The sequence below is a fragment of the Falco biarmicus genome, chromosome 10, assembly GCF_023638135.1.
Source record: "Falco biarmicus isolate bFalBia1 chromosome 10, bFalBia1.pri, whole genome shotgun sequence".
NCBI lineage: Eukaryota > Metazoa > Chordata > Aves > Falconiformes > Falconidae > Falco > Falco biarmicus.
Window position 1 is genome coordinate 6,401,793 of NC_079297.1, and position 18,331 is coordinate 6,420,123.

General features: G+C 39.6%; 1 protein-coding gene and 1 long non-coding RNA gene across 12 annotated transcripts in view; one reads left to right on the plus strand and one right to left on the minus strand.

The window, feature by feature from the left end:
• Positions 1 to 18,331, plus strand: part of EYA2 (EYA transcriptional coactivator and phosphatase 2) — a 101,187-nt gene that overhangs the window by 66,055 nt on the left and 16,801 nt on the right. For all 11 annotated transcript variants that reach the window (XM_056354607.1, XM_056354606.1, XM_056354609.1 and 8 more), the window contains 4 exons: positions 1,946 to 2,123; positions 3,728 to 3,855; positions 4,325 to 4,408; positions 18,241 to 18,330. In XM_056354607.1, coding sequence (XP_056210582.1) covers positions 1,946 to 2,123; positions 3,728 to 3,855; positions 4,325 to 4,408; positions 18,241 to 18,330 — 480 coding nt within the window. The remainder of the gene's footprint in view (positions 1 to 1,945; positions 2,124 to 3,727; positions 3,856 to 4,324; positions 4,409 to 18,240; position 18,331) is intronic.
• On the minus strand, positions 4 to 7,584 carry LOC130156267 (uncharacterized). The gene is made up of 3 exons (XR_008824363.1): positions 6,212 to 7,584; positions 5,135 to 5,230; positions 4 to 343 (listed from the first exon to the last, which is right to left on the minus strand). It is a non-coding gene; the product is annotated as an uncharacterized LOC130156267 (long non-coding RNA).

Genomic DNA, 18,331 nt, shown 5'->3' on the forward strand with positions numbered 1-18,331 from the left:
TTATTGGCAACTTTGTCACTGAGAGGATTGGTGGATGAGAGAGATTATTCTGGTGTATTTACATATATTTAAGGTATCGCTATGTGTTTTGCTGAGCACCACTGTGCTCTGTTCCTGTGGCCTGTCCGTTTCCTGGACTTCCGCGTTATCTTAATGAAGATGTGTGTATCGATACATACGCTTGCACAGACTGCAGTCCTTGCAGGAGGAGGATACCCCAGCAGTCTGCATGCTGCTGTAGCAGTGCCAAGAGCTTCATCATTCCTCTGCCATGTTACAACTTTCAGATGTTTTCCATCCTCTGCAGAGCGCTCTGCTTCTAGGATCGTCTGCTGTCTTGGCTCTGTGTAATGAATATGAACAATTTGAAAGAGGCGTTGGCAGGCCCTGATAAATATTGAGCCATCTGAGCTGTCTGTGTGCTTCCATCTTTGACAATACACCTGTCTGTGGGCTTCATGCTTCAGATACCTTGATAAATGTGTGTGTATAAATAAACAGCATGCGTATATACACAAGACAGATGTTTTTCAGTAGCAAATGGCTCTTCTTGATTGGACCAAACAAATGGGTACACTGTCCCAGAAAATGGGACAATTTGGTTGGCCAATAATTTCAATTCCGTGTTTGTAAGGTGATTGTTGACTTGTATTTTTGATCATAACAGTGGGTAATTTCTTTATTCCTTCAGGTTTTGGCTAAAGACATCAGCATTTGTTGATAGAAGTGCATTTGATTGAAGTATAGAGGTTACCTATATATAATTGGGCTGTTTTCTTTATTTTGTGATATTCTTTAAGAGAAAACGATGAAATTCTCTCATTTCTTTTTCAGTGTAATTGTTCTTATGACAACTTGAGTCTTTGTTCTTGAGAGCTCCCTGGTGACTGAAAGTTAATGAAATAGCTGTGTCACAGACAAAAATGTAAGCTGTTAAGGAGGAAAGTGCTTTTAGTCTTTCTAAAGACTATTTATTATTTAATTTTATTTAATACCAGAGACTAATTGGCATTTCTGAGGAAATAAAAGCATTTTGCCAAAAGACAATCCCCAGACCATAAATACACTTCTCTATCTGAACAAGCAAACAGGTGGACAAGAGCAAGAGTTGCAACTAAAATGAAAAGAAACAAATTAAACCTTTTATGTTTTAATTGTCAAGAGAGAACTTTTCTTATCTGTTTTGATGTCCTGCTTCTCACAAAAAAAAGAACATGAGGATAATGGTATGAAGTTTGTTTGGGAGGGTTAAAATCAAGACAAAGGGTTTTGTGGTACCTCAGCTCCCCAAGGTCACTTACACCTCATATTTTTAGTTCATTTTTCTGTAGGGTAGGGAAGATAGCTCAGGCATTTAGTTATTGGTGAGATAGTTGGACAATGTCAACTGTGAACATTGACGCAAAACAATTGCTATTTTTTTCCCTTCATTTTTATAACCTATTCTAACAGCTGACCAGAAAATGTTGCTGATCATGGGAAAGCCTGTTTTGCTCCTTCCCTCACCCAATTATTTATTCTGTTCTAACTTCTTCCTAAGAAATTTTGTTTTACAAAAAAGAAGTTTCTGTATTTAGTTGTTTACAGAGACTGTGTGTTCCATTATGGCCCTTTTCAAAAAGCCACCCTACTTCACTCTATTGTTGAACTCTGTAATACAAAATGTGTCAGCACTGATAACTAAAATCCTATAGAAATCCTATAGAAAAAGCAGAAATTGCCTGAGTTCTGACCCCTTGTGTTAGTTGATCATAATAATATAGGAGTGTGTTTAGGAGAAGCAGAAATGTAATTTTGTAAGTGACTGAAACATGGTTCTCCACTGAAATATTCCTGAACCATGACCTGCTGCGTGCCTAGATAACACTGCCTTTGTGGTGCCTTACTCATTTATAAGATAAAACCAGATACACAGAAGTTGGATGTTTCTTTTTTCCCCTCAAAGGAATATTCATCATATCCAAGCTTTCCTCAAAGCCAGTACTCACAGTATTACAGCTCCTCCTACAACTCTCCGTACGTGTCTGCAAACAGCATCAGCCCCTCAGCCATCCCAACCTCCACTTACTCTCTGCAGGAGTCTTCTCACAATATCACCAGTCAGAGCACAGAATCGCTGTCTGGTACGTGCATCTTTGGTTTTCAGTTGGCAGTAAATGTAAACACTATAACCATGTTGTTTGGAATTTTTTAAAATGCATCTATTTACATGGATAACTCAGATTTCCTAGTACTTCACAGTTCTCCTTATATGATGCAACACAGAGTTTTGGGAAGAGATTCATTAGAAGCTCTGTAAAAACATCCTGTGTCATTTTCATGAGTATACAAGGTTTGATCTCTAAAGGTAGTACAGAAAGATAAAACAATTACATACAAAACCGAGATCAGTACTGAGGGCTAACATGGGTAGCAGTGAGTTCAAAACAGCCATGCTCTGAAAAAGCTCCCGAGTTTCCTGATTATGTGATAACTTTTTAGCCCATGTCTCTGTCAAGTTTTATATTCACCTCTTACAACATTTAATGTATGTATTCATAAATGAGTACATCAAGAGAGAGTTCCTCTTTTTAAAAAATCAACACAAACTGTTTGTCTAAGTTGGAAGTTCAAGGAGAATTCCATGCAAAAAGGCTTCAAAATTTGTCGCCTGTCTTTGAGTGCTTAATTTTTAAAGTCTCAAAGCTTAATGGTTTATGGATTTACTCATGGATTATAATCCTCCAATGTACTGTTGAAGTACAGTCTTCAGATATCACTTCCCTACTAAAGTTTTCATTGGCATGCAATAACATTTATATAAAATGCCACATAATTTGTGGATGATCACAGTATACACCCAGTGCAGGTCTGCTGACTTAAGAAACAAATCTGAACATCTGTGGTTGCTCTAAAAGAAAAATAAACTAATATTGTTTTTTAAAAAGAAGTGATCGCAGATTGCTCTAAAAGCAGTTGGAGGATTTTCTCTTCCTTAGATCTTATCTCAGCCTTTTTGAGAAAGGGCGATTTCAAAAAGGCTTGTTAGGCACAATCCAAGCTTCTCTGAAGAAGAATATGGTTATTCTAGGAAGGTGGAGAGGCCACAACTTAGCAAGGTGAAAAGAAAAATATGTTTGAAAAGGATTTGTAATGTAAGGTAAGTGAAATCCAGACAGGTTTGTGAAACTCAAGCCAATCAAAACAGATACTTTACACCAGGGAAATTCACCTTTGACTGTCTCTTCTCAGTTATTTCTAAAATAGTATCGTCTGTGAAATGGAATATAGCTAAAACTGGCTAGCTATATATTTTTAAATAAAAGTTGATGTTTAAAGTATATTTTTAATCATAAGCGTTCATCACATTTAAAATATTTTTTTTCAGAAGTTGAATTGGTCTTGGTTTCCTTTTCCATTGACTTTCTAATTTTTCTTTTGAAGGGGGGGGTGAAGAGTAAAATTCCAAAAGCTATTCTTTTTCAATGAAAAACATGGTAAGGTTTTTGAAGTGACACATCCATTTTAAAATGTTACATATACAATCTTGGTGATTTTTGAAATTGTTTTAACAGATCTTAGGAGTTAAAACATTTCTAACAATGTCATCTATTGACGTGAAAAGAGTAAGATTTTCTCATGGTGTTTTCACATGTTTCTGATGCTTTTCATTATAAGGTTTCATGCTTTAATTATAATGATAGAGTGCAAACTTTAACTTTACATGGAATTGCTCTTTTCATAATAGGGGAATATTCAACACCACCAGCAAAAGATACAGAAACAGACAGACATCACAGAGGGTCAGATGGCAAGGTACGAGCCCGGTCAAAAAGAAGCAACGATCCTTCTCCTACTGCTGACAGTGAGATTGAGGTAATGACTTTAATTTATATAATTTATATTCCCTTAGTAAATTCAGCAAAGGTAAAAAGTTGCATCTCTTTGTGAATCCCATGATCAGACTAGTGAGTGGTAAGAGCCAGAATAAAATCAGTAATATAACTGGAGGCTACAAACATGGGTAGTCAAAATAATAGCTCAGTTTCTATGTTACCAGCATGTCAAACTGTTCTTCATATGTACATTTCTTTCCTTTGGGCTTTTCATAAGTCTGCTGGTTTATTCCCCTGACTTGACATGCAACAAGGGCTTTCTGTGGTGTTAGGACAGCAGACTCTCAGGATGACTAGCGCACACATAATTCCAAAATTCCTGATGTTTCATTTTGCCTGCTTTCACAAAGCATCAACACTCAGTGCTCCAAATTTCCTGACTGAATGATTTCTTGCAATTGCTTAATAAGTAACTATATTTCTTTTTTCCACCCCATCTGTCATCACAGCGTGTGTTTGTGTGGGATTTGGATGAGACGATAATTATTTTTCACTCCTTACTCACGGGAACCTTTGCATCCAGATACGGGAAGGTAAAATTTAATTTTTTTAGTATTACTGCTTGTCCAGCCAAATTGCATCGGGAACTGTGGGGGCAGCTAATGAGACAGCTTTTCAAACAGATGCTGCCAATTTTATTCAGACATATTTGTGTAAATATGTCCTGTGGTATTTCCTTCTAACATGTGAAAATTTAATTTACCTCCCTTTCACGTTGCGAGTAGCCCCTTGTTTTTCAAAAGCCTGTATTGTTCAGTAGCTGCTAGATAGGACATCAGGATATTCTTTCAACGTCTGTCTTCTGCAAGAAAGAGCCTATCAAGCAGCCAGACAGCATTAACTCTAGCCTGAATGAGGTAATAAATTTTTTTTGTGAGACCAGTGTTTTCTTATGAATCTCAAACAACTTTTTAAGACAGATTTTGTGTCAGTCGAGGTCAGCGTGAAGGATACTGGCTGTGCTTCTCACATGTCTGCTGAAGCTCACATTTTTAAGGAGTTTTAGGAACTATATTTTTAGCTATCCATACTTTAGATACCCTTTCTGAAATCCAGGCAATTCAATTTTTTTAGGTAACTCTCTCTGTGGCTGAACAGACTGAACTTGACTGCTAAGGAGAAAACACTGGCTCTTGGATTTAGTACCAGGTGCTTCAGTTTCTTCCTAAGAGAGCTTTTTATGATAAAAACTTAAGTCACTTTGAATTACAGAATGTCAAACACTTTTAAATGGGTAGGAAAAAAGACAGTATCATTACCTAATTAAAGGTGGATGACCTAGTTGGCAGCTGTTTCCACACATGGCTTTGAACAGTCAGCTTCATCAGGAGACTGGAAAATAACCCTGCTTCTCTCTAGAAAGCAGAAATATGATTTGACATCATTTCATGGGTTTACCAGCTGTACTTATTTTACGATGGTTATAACAAGCTGAATGTGTAATTAGTAAGATAGATTTATTGTTCGCTGTTAGATGTGCACAGTTGTAAAGGATATAAAATGGTGTTTGTGGTGTGGAAGTCTACTGCAGCACTTGGAATGCTGCTAACACTTCTAACAACACCCTCTGAAAAGCAAGGACGTGTTTCCAAGCAGGGATTTATTCAGACCTATGTTGTACAAGGTAATTGAAGCGGTTACTTTTCCCAGGGAATGTAATGAACGAGGCTGTCTGAGGTATACATGTATAAGCTCAAACCTACTGCCAGCAAAAAAATAGAAAGAATTAAGCAGGATCAGGAAACATAAACTCAGGCTGCGTAGGTCTGTTATGTGGTCATGGTTAGCATTGGGTAGGGGCTGCAGTATGCGTGTGGAGAATTCCCTTAATGGGCTGACTTTGTCCTAGCATAAAACTTCTGAAGCAGATGCCTTCATCTGCTGCCTCCTGCACAGATTTAGAAGGTTTGGATTTGGGGTCTGCTGCATGGGGGCAGATGGTGATGGACCGAGGGGTGTGATGGGCCTGTGGAGGTCAGAAGCCCTGCCGCTGCAGTACCTGTGAGCTCTTGCTGATGGGCTGCCCCAAAGGCAGACTGGTGTGGGGATGAAATGGGGTCAAGGAGTGGAGCCAGAAGGGTTTATCAAAAGCACTCGGCAGTGGTTAAGCTGTTCTGTTGGCTGTGAGAGCAGAGTTCAGCCAAGACTGGATACTTGTGAGCAGCAGCATGCAAAAGGGACTAGGGAGAGAGAAGCAGGAAAATGGAAACTCAAGGGATTGTCTGCTTTGGAAGGCCTTTAAAGGTACAAAATGACAAACTTCTATTGGCTGTTTCCTTTGTGCAAATGTAAAGAATCATACAAACAGGAATATTTTCTTTGAATGAATGAATCACCTTTTCTGTTAAGTTACAACAGGCTCTTTGAGAAACTTCTCTAGAAGGATTTTTTTCATAGTTCTTCATTTGTTTCATCAGTATTAAATTCCTCAGGGCTTTCCTATAAGGGAAATGGTTGTGTTATAAAAGCATTATAGGCTAACGGCTTGATCTAAAGACAACCGGAGGCTTTGGTGGGCTTTGGAACAGACCTAAACCAAGAGGAAAATACAGCACACTCAGACAGGCTGTCCTGGGAGCTGTTAAATAGTAACACAATTCAAAAATGTTTAAGTGAGCTGAACTGTCAAGTACAAGTGAAGCAGTGAGCCAGAGGTTAGTAGAGTTCCAGAATTTCTCACTTGAATAATGTAGGAAGTGTTAATCTCAAAGTACATTAAGTATCAAGACCTAAAATTCTTATTTTTGTCTGTAATTGATTATAAAATATTCATGTGCCTGTAATTAGACACACACGTGCTTTGAATTAAATCTCACACATGGAGGTCTTGGTTCTGTATGTCTTCCTCCAGAAAAAGTACCAGTTTATATGACCTTCATCTCACCAACAGTAATGTCCCAGTATCATCCCATCTGTTGCACTAGTAGAGCTACTGTGGAGGCACTCAAAAGAATTAGTCTATGAAGTTGATCAAGCTGAAGAAAAACACCTCTTTCTGGGGTGATTTTTCTGAGAAGAGGGGAGGAGGAACATCAACCATAGCTTCAGAGGTTTGGGTCTAAACTCCTGTGTTCTTTAGCTACAAAAACTCAAATGGTTCTGCATGTTGCCCCTTTCTGGGTCATGACAGCAATAGGGAGCTGTCCAAAAATAATCAGATTTTGAAAAAGAAAAAAGAAAAAAAGGGAAAATTTCACAAAAAATTTTATAAATTGTAGTCATATTATTAATCATTAATGCTTCAGTGTATATTTTCTGACCTGATTTCATGTGACAACTTTTGGTTTCTGAGGGAAAAGTCTGTGGTCTTTACCATAGATACAGGGACCTCAGAGCATGGACAGTTCATCTGTAGTGTTTGGAAAATAATTTGTTCGCAGCGTTAGTAGAAGTTAAACCACAAAATTGATTCAAGGTTAAATCATGAATGAATAGCCCAGCATAGGTTGCTCCTTTTTTGTCCCCTCTGGCCAAACTTTGTACTATCCCACAGATTCCACAGTCATCAGACATTTGGTCTTAATGTCTTTCCCATACAGTCACTGCAGTGTAACCTTTACAGTGGCAGAGTGGCCTGCAAATTCACATCTCCTTTTTCTTTCTCGCCCATGGTTGAATGGATGGATACCTGTACAAACACACAGAGTCGTAGTCTAAGTGATCAGGGCAACAAAGCTGTCAAACCCAAGGAAATCTCTTCACCCTTTGGTTTCTCAGCAGGAGGCCCTCTGTCAAGAAAAGGCAAAACCCCAGAAGTTCCATAAACAGTTAACCCTGGATATTATGTTCAGGAGGGTTTAAAAACCTGTTCTGCAGGCTTCTTATAACTATAAGTACAGAATATTTACCATGTGCCTAGAGACTGCAACAGATGTAGACCATCATTATAGTTTAATATTCTGTCCACCCAGCCCTTTTTAATACCTTCAGGCATGATAGAGCTCCCATTCAACAGGCAGGTGGCTGCAGTCTTTACGATGTCTGCAGAGATCTACCTGCCAAATCACTGACTAAACATGGGAAAAACAGGTCAAAATCCTTAACAGTGCTGCTGGGGTTTCACAGAGTTGGGTAAAAGTCAAGGGTCTTTGGCTATTTGTTTGAAGCAGCTAGGTGTAATACAGAAAGACTCTTTTGGTGGTATTAATTCAGATACAATAAAAAGAGATGGCATGCATGCCTGTGCCAAAAAAAAATCACGAGTCCATTCCCCTTTTTCTGACGGAGATATTTGCAAGCTTGTTCCATAATCTGTGTTGTCAAAGCATGTTAAAAAAATCCTGCATCTCTTCCAGTCCAAGAAATTCTAAGTATTATATTGCAGATTCATTCCAGCACTGGAAGGACGGGTATCAAGAAGGACTAGTTAAGAAAAAAGGGGGCACTGGGTGCATTGTTTTCCCTAGCTGAGGGGTATGTGTGAAGCTAATAACGTTTTCTCAGTATTTTGTGTTGTTCCCAGAATATGTATTCTTCTCTGTGTTGGTACACTCCTTGGGATTTTAGTGTCAAAATGAATTTTGAGTAAAGCAAAATCTGGAGTTAGAATTCATCTTTATGTGCAAGTTACTCTGAAATCGTGGAACTAAAGGGAAGTTATTTTATTTTAGTACTGACCTAAAGAATTGCATACGTAGGACAGTCTAAATTTTTGAATTGTGTTGCATCTTTATCAGTACTTTGGTGATGTCTGCTGATACCTGGGCATTACAATCTATAAAATTCCCTGTAAGATGTGGAGGAATTTCTGAGATTGTTTAGCATCTTGAATTGGTTCAAATAAAGAAAATTGTAGTCATGCAAAGTCATGTTCTAGATTTTCGTTAACCTTAACTGAAAGGTGTTTGAATTGCCTGTGTTACACTGTGTCCCTGTGAGCTTGGACTATGTGGTTTTTGCCTAGAGTGGCTGCTCTGGCTACTTTCAGTGGGGACTTGCAGTTTGCCTCGTAGTTGCTTGATTGATGTAGAGGCTGTTTTTCTATGATAGCTGTATTTTTTGATTGTATTCGCATTTCAGAAGTGGCAACATGAGATTTATCCAAATTGTGTCACAAACATGAGTGTGATAGTGACAGCGCCTGCACTCAAGTTTCCAGCCTGTGCAAACATGGGCTCTGCCTCTCTGATGAGGGACTTGCAGTGGCAGAGGTATGTGAAGGACCAGGAGAAGGTACTTCAACAATAGCAGGGCCTCCAGACTTTTTGGACAGAGTAGCTACAATTGCTGCTTGGCCCAGTTGAGGGTAGGACATAAATATGATTTTCTAGCATTTCAAGCAAATTCATAGCTGCTGTATGTTGGCTGTCTGTGAACTGGGCTGTCTTATTCTCACCAAAAATGATGTTGTGGAGCTAAAAACTTTATTCCTCAAAGGTTTCACTGGCAGCTACATGTTCTTACAAAAAGTTTTCCTTTAAGTGAACTATAATTTCCAATTAAAAAAAGAAAGTCATTGAAAAGTTCCTGCTTGGCTCTACACGAGATCCTTGTAAAACCCTAGGGTTGATTTTTTTTTTTTCCCCCTGCTTTCAATGAATGCTTCAAGTAGCTTGTGCTTTTCCCTGCTTTGTTCTCTTGCAGGACCCTAAAGCCAGGACCTGATTGAAACACCATAGGGATTTAATCAGATCTGATGGTGATTCATGCTTCTAATGGCCGAATCTGTCCTTTACTACTTTACAAACTGAGAAGGAATAAAACCCCATTTTATTGCTCGGCTGTTAAAAACTATTTGTAGAAGTTGCTAAGGTTCAAATCAAAAGCGCCCTCCCTTGAGAACTATTAGTTAATTCTAAGTGCCATGGCGTTGCTTTTTTTCTTCTTCTCTCGCTTGAGATGTGGCCTTATATCACTACTGCTGCTCAGACATCTGAGAGTTTTCCATTCCTTTGACAAACGTGAGCCAAAGTGCTTAAGGACATCTGTTTATTTTATTTCTTTAATGAGAAAACCTTCCAATTTCTGACTGGCTCAGCTGTGTTTATTTACATTTTGTTAGTCATATGTGTGGGGCACCTTGGGACGTTAAAAACCTGCAGAGGCCTATGCTGAGGGCTGCTAGCAGGCATCCTGGTCAGAAAGGCAGAATAAGCCCTTCCTAAGGAAAACACAGTCCTTGGAACTCCATAAAATAGATTTTCAAAACAAATAGAGCCTAATTCACTCAGTAGATCATGGATTAAGTCAAGATGAATACAATTTGGAAAGGATTTTCTGAGGAAGTTGGAGATTTTTTTACCCACTGGAGGCTAAACCTTGTATTTAATGCCTTTTTAAGTTAAATTAAAAAAGCATTCAATCACTGCAGGTAATAAAGAAGTCTGTTACTTTAGACATGCTGCTATATCAATTATTAGTTCATTATTGGAGAGAAGGGAGTAAATAATTCCAGCCATTTTATTATTTCAAATGTGTATTTCGGGAGCAAACATCTGTGTTTATCATCTGTACTGGTTGATGAGAAGCAGCAGCAGAAACAGCAAAACCAGATCCACAACAGCTTAGACGGTGGGCATGGGAGATGCTCTGAGCTCATGTAGATATAACCTCTTGTACTAGAGCTTAGGTGAGCAGAGGGTTTTCTAAGCAAAGTGCATGTGTGGCATTTGGAAGTATTAAAGGATTATTTTTGACATAAAACATATCAGAAACAATGGAGGATTGTCAAACAAGCATGAGTAAAGGGAACCTGCTTTCCAGTGTCACTGAATTGTGACTTGATTTTAGGGGGGAAATTGTTTTAAAAGAACAAAGGGACATAACTTGTGTTAGGAAGTTGCATGTGCAAAATGTGCGGTTGGGCTGACGGTTACGCACTGTGATGTGTTTCCACCAAGCTTTCCAGGAGTTCTGTATTTTTCACAGAGCTATCAAGGGCTTACATACAGAAATACAGTGTTTTTCCTGTGTTGAGGGGAAGGGAATGAAGACGTGTTTTGTTTAAATTCCATTGCTTCTTTTGACTTTTATGTCGTCTGTAGTAAAAAGGAATTATTTGTAGATTTCTGGTCATGAACCTTTTGTATTACTAAATAAAAATAATCTCCATTTGTTCTCAAGCATCATGGCCCAGCTTTTAACCTGTGTTTAAGTACAATATTCCCACAGGACTGGAATTCATTTCAGAACTCATGGGTTCAAACTCTGGATAAATTAGCGTAGTCATTACTGCTTGTCCCTAAGCATAGTTCATTTAGAGATTCAACCTCCATGTGTTCTTGAATGTGAGGCTTTAGTGACTGACATGTCCATTTACTTACTGGAAAAATGTCCAAGGCATAGTCCCCAACCATTTCTGAACAGATATGTGCTGGTAAAAGGGGACTTCTCCAGTAAATAATAAGCAATACTTTAGAAGTACCTCTCAAGTCAAAGTGAGGGTGAATATGAAAAGGTATCTGAAGAAAAGGGATAAAGGGATTGAATTGTATTTGCTCTCAGCCTAGCGTGGACTGTTCACACTGTGATGACTGTAGACACTATTCATTTTAAATTCGGTAGTTTGTCTAATAAACCTGCATATATCAATGTTTAGGTAAAACAACATGTCTTCATTTGGGGGGAAAAAAGTTTAGAGCCTGAAAAGCTGAGTGATTCCACTTGAAAAAGGACAATCCTTTTGTAAAAAGTCTGAAGTGTAGTCACTTAAGTTAGTTGCTTCTGATAAGGGGTTTCAGCTCCTGAGCTACTTGGTTACTTAAAACAACTTTTCTCACAAATACTCCCTCTCTCACTTGAAAAGCACTGAGGAGCCTAGGTCTGGGTGCAGCCTGTGTCTATTAAAAAGGTAAAATTGCAAGCTAAGGTATTGAAGTATAGTAAAAGAGCTAAGTGTGTTCTCTTTCTCAAAAAGACGTGGACTTACTTGAACTAGCACTGACGCACATGGTTAATTTTCCATTATTATTGGAAAGCCTTATTCACGTCTCAAATTCTGATCAAGGTATAAAATGTTACAACCAAAGAATGATTGTTCTCACACTCTTTTTGTTCAAACATGTTGACCAGGCATTTATATCTTTGGGTTTTTTTATTAGTAGTAGTAGAAGTATTTTTATACTACAACCAAACTGGTCCATTTTCCAAGAGTTTCTAAGTAATTAAACCCAATTAAAACTATTAAATTCTTTCTTTTGGTGACAACTTCATTATTAACAGCTAACTACAAGGAGGAGATTTAACTTAGAAAGCCCTTGATTGTATACTAATCCGTCTCTCACCTCTGGCTGACACCTGTGGCAGATAAACCCTATAGAATAGGAGTCTGATGAATACTCTTAATTAATACTTTCTTCCTTGTAGAAAAGTAATTATTTGCTCATGGCATAAACAGGTATTTGGCAGGGATTTAAAGAGACTGATTAGTTTTAAATACTAGGGCTTTATTTTATGTTTTTTTAAAGCAGGGTGTGGGGGAGGTCTGAATCCAAGATTCACGCTCAGAATTACTTTGTCCTAACATTTTGAATGTCGGGTTAATTGGCACATTGCTAAATAGACGCAGAGTCAGACAACAAGCTGATTTGTTATCCGTCTCAAAGGAGCCAGCTTTGCCCCTTTGCTAATGGCCTGCAAGTCTGAACAGGGTACCTGTAAGGCAGAAGCTTGGAATGGGCTTTGGAGCCAGGATGGGAGGCGAGAGTGACTTGCACTTGAGAGATTGCCAGAGATAAGTCTGCTTCTCCCTTCCAAAATTACAGTGTACAAGACGGGAGAGCTGGCTGTGGGACATCCAGCCAACTGGATTAGTAGTAGCTGCAGGTGTTAACAAATACATGTCTCTCTAATGCATACTCTAGGGCAAATATAAGCACTTTATGAAAAATCAGTCTGTTTCAGGAGAGCAGTGGTAAGAAGGTTTTAATACAGAGCCATTTGGGAGGATGCTGACAGTGCAGTTTGAAGTGTGGCTACAACGCACATGGGCTTTTGTGTAGGTAATGCTAGTACCTTTAATAGTGAAGGTACAGCAACAAAGGCTTCTGTGTAGGTTAACTCCTGAAGAAGGATCTAGGGACGTAGTATGTTTAATACTTTTTTTTTAAAACGTAGTATGCTTAATACAAATCTGGGTACAAATAGCTGCAATTTGCAGCTATTTGTACCCAGATTTGGTAGTTTAAAGCTAGTTTGGGTATGCCTACACATTCTGCATTCCCTTTGTTTTGCTAAAATTGGAGTTTCACATGGAGTGAGCAGACCTAACTTCCCATTTTAATCCACTGCATTAATAGGGAAATACTTGTTCTTTGCTCTCCTCCAGGTTTTGTGGAAATCATCTTTAGGCAAAAACATACTGAAGGTTGTTCGACAAGCTTCTTTTAGCCGTCTTCTGTTATCCTGTTACTCAGAATGAGGGGACAGAATGAAAGCAGAAACAGAAATTAATTTTAGGCAAGTTGTAACTAGCTTGGAGGACATAACTCAAATTGTAATTTTAAAATGTAATTCACTTCAGATGTACAGAGCTAGTTCAAGGGTTAGGAACAGTGCATGCAGGTAGCCAACATAAAAGCAAAATTCAGAGCAAATGTGTCAGCTTGTGCCATTGGGGTATGAAAGAAAATGCTCCCCTTGGTGAATGGACACTTTTGTCTTCCTCCGCAGCACGTTCCACAGGCTTCCGTTGCCCACATTTTCCTCTAGTAGAACTGTCTGCTGAACAGGCAGCAAAATTACCCCAAAATAAGCAAGATGGCGAGCTGGGAGTTGGCAGTGCCTCACTTACAGTGGAAGTTACCTTGCTCACAAGGTCTGGCCACTGCCAGCAGGGAAGCAATAGCCCATCAATCCTTAGCTGAAAGTCACAACTCTGACAGAAAGAGCAGAGAGACGTGTTCAGGGATGCTCTTTAGGGCAAACATTTTTCATCCAAAATGTTAAAAAAGGGCTTATCTTACTCTTTGTATGTTTTGATCCTCTGTTGTTCATGAAGGAGTAGTAGGGAATGGGGGCTTTTTACCTCTCAGTTCCCTGAAGATGTGTGCTAAGCAGAAATGGGCAGCTGTGAAACTACTCCTCCTGATTTTTTGGAAATGGAACTGAAGGGTATTATTTTGAGAACAAATATTTCAGAATGACCAGTGCTCCCCTGGTGCTTATTTCCCCTGGCTGATGGGAAGAAGCTTGTTAAAGCTGTGTGTTGGAGGGTCAGGAGTGCCTGGTCTGTCTGTCCAAGCGCTAGAGGTTAGCACTAAACGTAATTTGTGGGGCTGTTTAATTTTGACCCTGAAGGAAGCTCCAGCAATGGTGCATGGTAGAGGTGGGGCATATAGGGATACACTGTGGTGCTGGAGGTTCTATTTACAGAAGGAGTTTATTGCCTGTTTTCCATTCCTGCCTCTCATTGTCCTTGTTTGTGAAAGCATGACTTGTAGATTAGCAGAGGGGTAGGACCTTGCTCTTCTAGAATTACTAAACAAGCATTCAGGGTTGAGTTTTTAGATTAATCTGTTTTCACTGTAAAAAGTGGTTCCTGGAGGAGATTTGATTTCAAGCTGTCTGTGGTCCATTCTTGCTTGGGCTTCACATGCATCAGAAAACATTGGCTAGATCTGTTACCCAGGAAGCTTCTTCCGAGGTCTCCAGGGTGCACTTTTCCTATGGAAGAACATGCTAGCAGGGATCATCAGTATGAATGTGGCAACTTTATGTTGCTTTGGAAAACTCGCATTACTCTAACCATAGGCATTAGCAGTCTACCAGGGCAGTCACTGCAGCATTAGAGATATCCATTAGTGGTACAAGGTTTCTATGCCTAGAAGGAGCTCTCCATTAACATCTTCAGATAAATTTCATAATTCTCTTTCAGATTATTTACACACTGTGCAGAGAATTTGGACAACACATTGATTGATATACCTGTCTCATTTTGGTGCTTTCCCATCAGTCTGATTTTCAGTACTTGAACTGAAAGCTGTAGTGACTGTGTCTTTCCTCTGTGTGGGTACAAGTTTTAGCACAGTAGGGTTCAAGTCTGGGACTAGTGCTTCTAGATGCCGCAGTAATGCAAATAAATAACTGCCAGTGGAACATTGGCCTAGTGCCTCTAGACACCTATATCATACTGGGAGCGCTGATTTGCCTTTTAACTTTATCAGCCTCTTTAAGACTTGGAAGCGTGCCTTGCTATAGAGGAAATGTCCATACTGTGAAAGCAGTGATGCCAAATCATTTCCCCAAACGACTTCCCCTCTGGGTGGTAAAGTGCATTTTTCTGTTTTATTTTCATTCCATCATACTCTCTATCTCAAGAGAAAGATTTTTTTCCTCTCATCTACAGTTTAATTTCCATATTGTTTAGTTTAAGAGAAGGTAACTTACACACTGTGGAAAATGTTTCTTACTCCCCATTAGTGATTAATACCAATAAAGCTAAAGACAAAACATAGAGGATAAATGACAGATACCAACCAATGAGACTTCCTGAAAGAGTTTTAAAGGCTAATGATCCTTGAAATGTACAAAAATAAATTGCTTCATTAAAAACTCTTTTACAAAATAATTTCTTCCTAGCAGCATTTTCTTCAAAACAGTTCCCTTGTGTACCTACACCTGGGTAGTAAAATTTTATTCAGTGCTGTTCGCATGGGGCCACAGTCAGATGCCCTGATTACGCCTGTGACCCTGCGCCTCATCAGGGGAGCACGTTTGGGGTTTAGAATTAGAAACCTGTTCAAGGCAAGTCTGTTGAAGTTTACTTTTTGCCCAGAGGAGATAGTGCCCTTCTTTCTGGGACAGCAACAAGCATGTTTAAACATGAGTGACAGAGCTTTTCTTTAGATGGGCACAATGCTTGTGAGTCACACACATGGCTGAAACCACAGCCATTCTGCTCTAATTAAAGAGAGCTACACCAAGAATGCGTAATAATTAGGTTAGCGTGTAATACACCATCCATGTCAACAGCATCTGCTGCGAAGGTTGATTGAAACGTACTCGTCCTCCAAACATTGTGCTCCCTGTTAGAGCTCCTCAACTAATTCATTACTGTCCTGTCATACAATAACATGACTCCGCAGAAATCTGCAGAAAATTAGAGGAAAGACTACATATAAATCTGCCTTGGTTTAGCATGGCTTGTAACTTTAGTGGAGAAAAACCCACATAAACATAAAGATGAGAGATCCCTGTCCTAATGAAGATGAATTACAAAAAAAAAACCTGTTGTGGGAATGCTCTTTTTTATTTTCCAAGTTGTCTGTTGTTGTTTAGTTTGAACAGGCACAATGCTTTTGAGCTATGAGTGTTTATAAAGTTAGCCACAGCTTATTTTTGCTTGTGTTTTGAAGTATTTAATGAATAAGAAAATGTTCTGCTGGGAACCTTGCTTGCATCAGTATGTTTCTATGCTTTTTCTGTGGGTTTAGGAACAAGGTCGGTTGTTTGGGGGCAGGAGGGGTGGTTGACTTCATGCATAAGAGACATGGGAAAATGACTGAGACTCATTTAATATCGCAGTGTATCAGGCTGTGTACAGCAGGTCGCTTGATTGTGTTTCAGATAAACAGATCCGCAGAGGCTGTATCCAGTGCCCACTGGGCAGCTGTAAGCCAACAACAGTAAGCCAAGAGCTGTAGGAGCCCAGCATCCGCCATCCCCCATCCAAGGGGCGGCTTGGAGCACTAAGTAGATCTGCTGTGCACATGCAGTCAGCTGTTCATGTAACCCTCCAAGCCAGAAGAAAGGGAAGTGGCCCAGCCGAAAGTGTCAGTCACTTCTGCCATGCAGGATTGTCCGTGGGTGGCTTCTCTGGACAAGCAGTTAGCCCCATCAGCTTGGGCTGATTTAAGCTGGCGCTTGCTGACTTGGCAAGGAAATGAAATGACAGCCCTCTCACAGGCAGTTGTGGTGTCTCAGCTGGGTTGCAAGGGGCAGGGAAAAACATTAATTTTCTAAAATAAGTCAACTAAATGCACAAAAGTAGAGCAGCAGGTAGTGCAGTCCTTCTCCAGGGGAATTTACTTAAGGTTTTGCTACTGATGTAGGAGCAAGATCAGGATGTGAGAATGTTCACACTTGCTTTAGAACACATAGAAGCCATTTTAGAGCTGCTGGCATGTGCATTTTTACATTCTCTTAATGGTTAAAAAAACTGTGGTTTAAAAATGCTGCAGGCAGCCAGAACTGCTGCATCATGTCCTTTCCTTTTAAGAAGCATTTTGGGACCCTCCTGGGGAAGGGCCAAGTTAGACCCACACCTGACTAGGCAGGGGGCTGCTGGTATAAGAAAATGGCAGAATGAGCCAACTGTCGCAGTTAGCCACAGCCCACACAGACAGGAGCATCGGGTGCATGTTGCCATTTCTAACACTAGCTACACTGACAGGTGAACCCATCCAGCATTTTAATGTGCTGTGTCTTGTCTTGTTTGTCTTTTTTCTTTTTTCTTTTTTTCCAATCGATATAGCTGTTTGGGTGTAACTGCTATTATGGCTACAGTTCTGGTTCTGCAGGCATGCTTTATACCACTGCAGAGCACGCTGTACTGAGCAGGAATAGTATGACTGTACTTGGACAGGCATTTTATCATGCTATAATTGGGTTTGCGTGGTAGGATGGGATTGGTTTAACTCTGCTGATGCTGTTAAATAAGTGGGCAGCATCAGTGGGGATGGAAGAGCTTTAAAGAAGTGTGGCTGCTCTTGCATCTCCTGTCCAGGTGCACATGTGCTGCTGAGGGCAGTAGATTATCACGTGCTGGGCTCTGATGTGGGAGCAACACATCTGCCTTTCTGTCCTGTTCTGTGCTGATCACCTGAGCTAGTAAAGACCTAAGCCAAGTTGTGAGATACACAGATTGCATCCTTTAGAAAAAGAGGCTCTATTTATGTTTGAGCTCTTGGGTTCTGTTTTCCGATTTTGCTCACCAAGTTGTTGTTTGACATTAAAAGAGAATAATGCTGACCTTCTATGGCTGGTTTGAAGAAGGAAGTTAGGGAAGGATCACCCTCTGTGTACTCTGTTGCTCTTAATGATCCCCTAACGGTTCACTAATAATGCTATTGGAAATCAATTATTGGTCTAATTTACTGAAGTAGTTTTTATATAGTCTCACTGTTTAAAGGTTCTTGTTACATCATCTGAGGTGTGTGGGCTGTTGTTGGTCAAGGGGAGCCATAGATAATCTTCAAAGAAAAGAATGTGATTATCTAGGAGAGCAAAAGAAAGGATGGGAAAAGCATGCTGAGATACACTTGGGAAATAAAATTACTTTAATTAACATACCTTTAGAAACAGGAATGTGTAGATCCTATGTTTGCCCCAAGATCTTCCACTCACCCCCCCCCCCCCCAACAAAAAAAACAAACAACAAAAAAACCCCAACAAAGTTAATAGGAAAAAAAATATTTTCCCCTGACAGGACACTACAACGTCTGTGCGGATAGGTCTTATGATGGAAGAAATGATCTTCAACCTTGCAGATACACATCTGTTCTTTAATGACCTGGAGG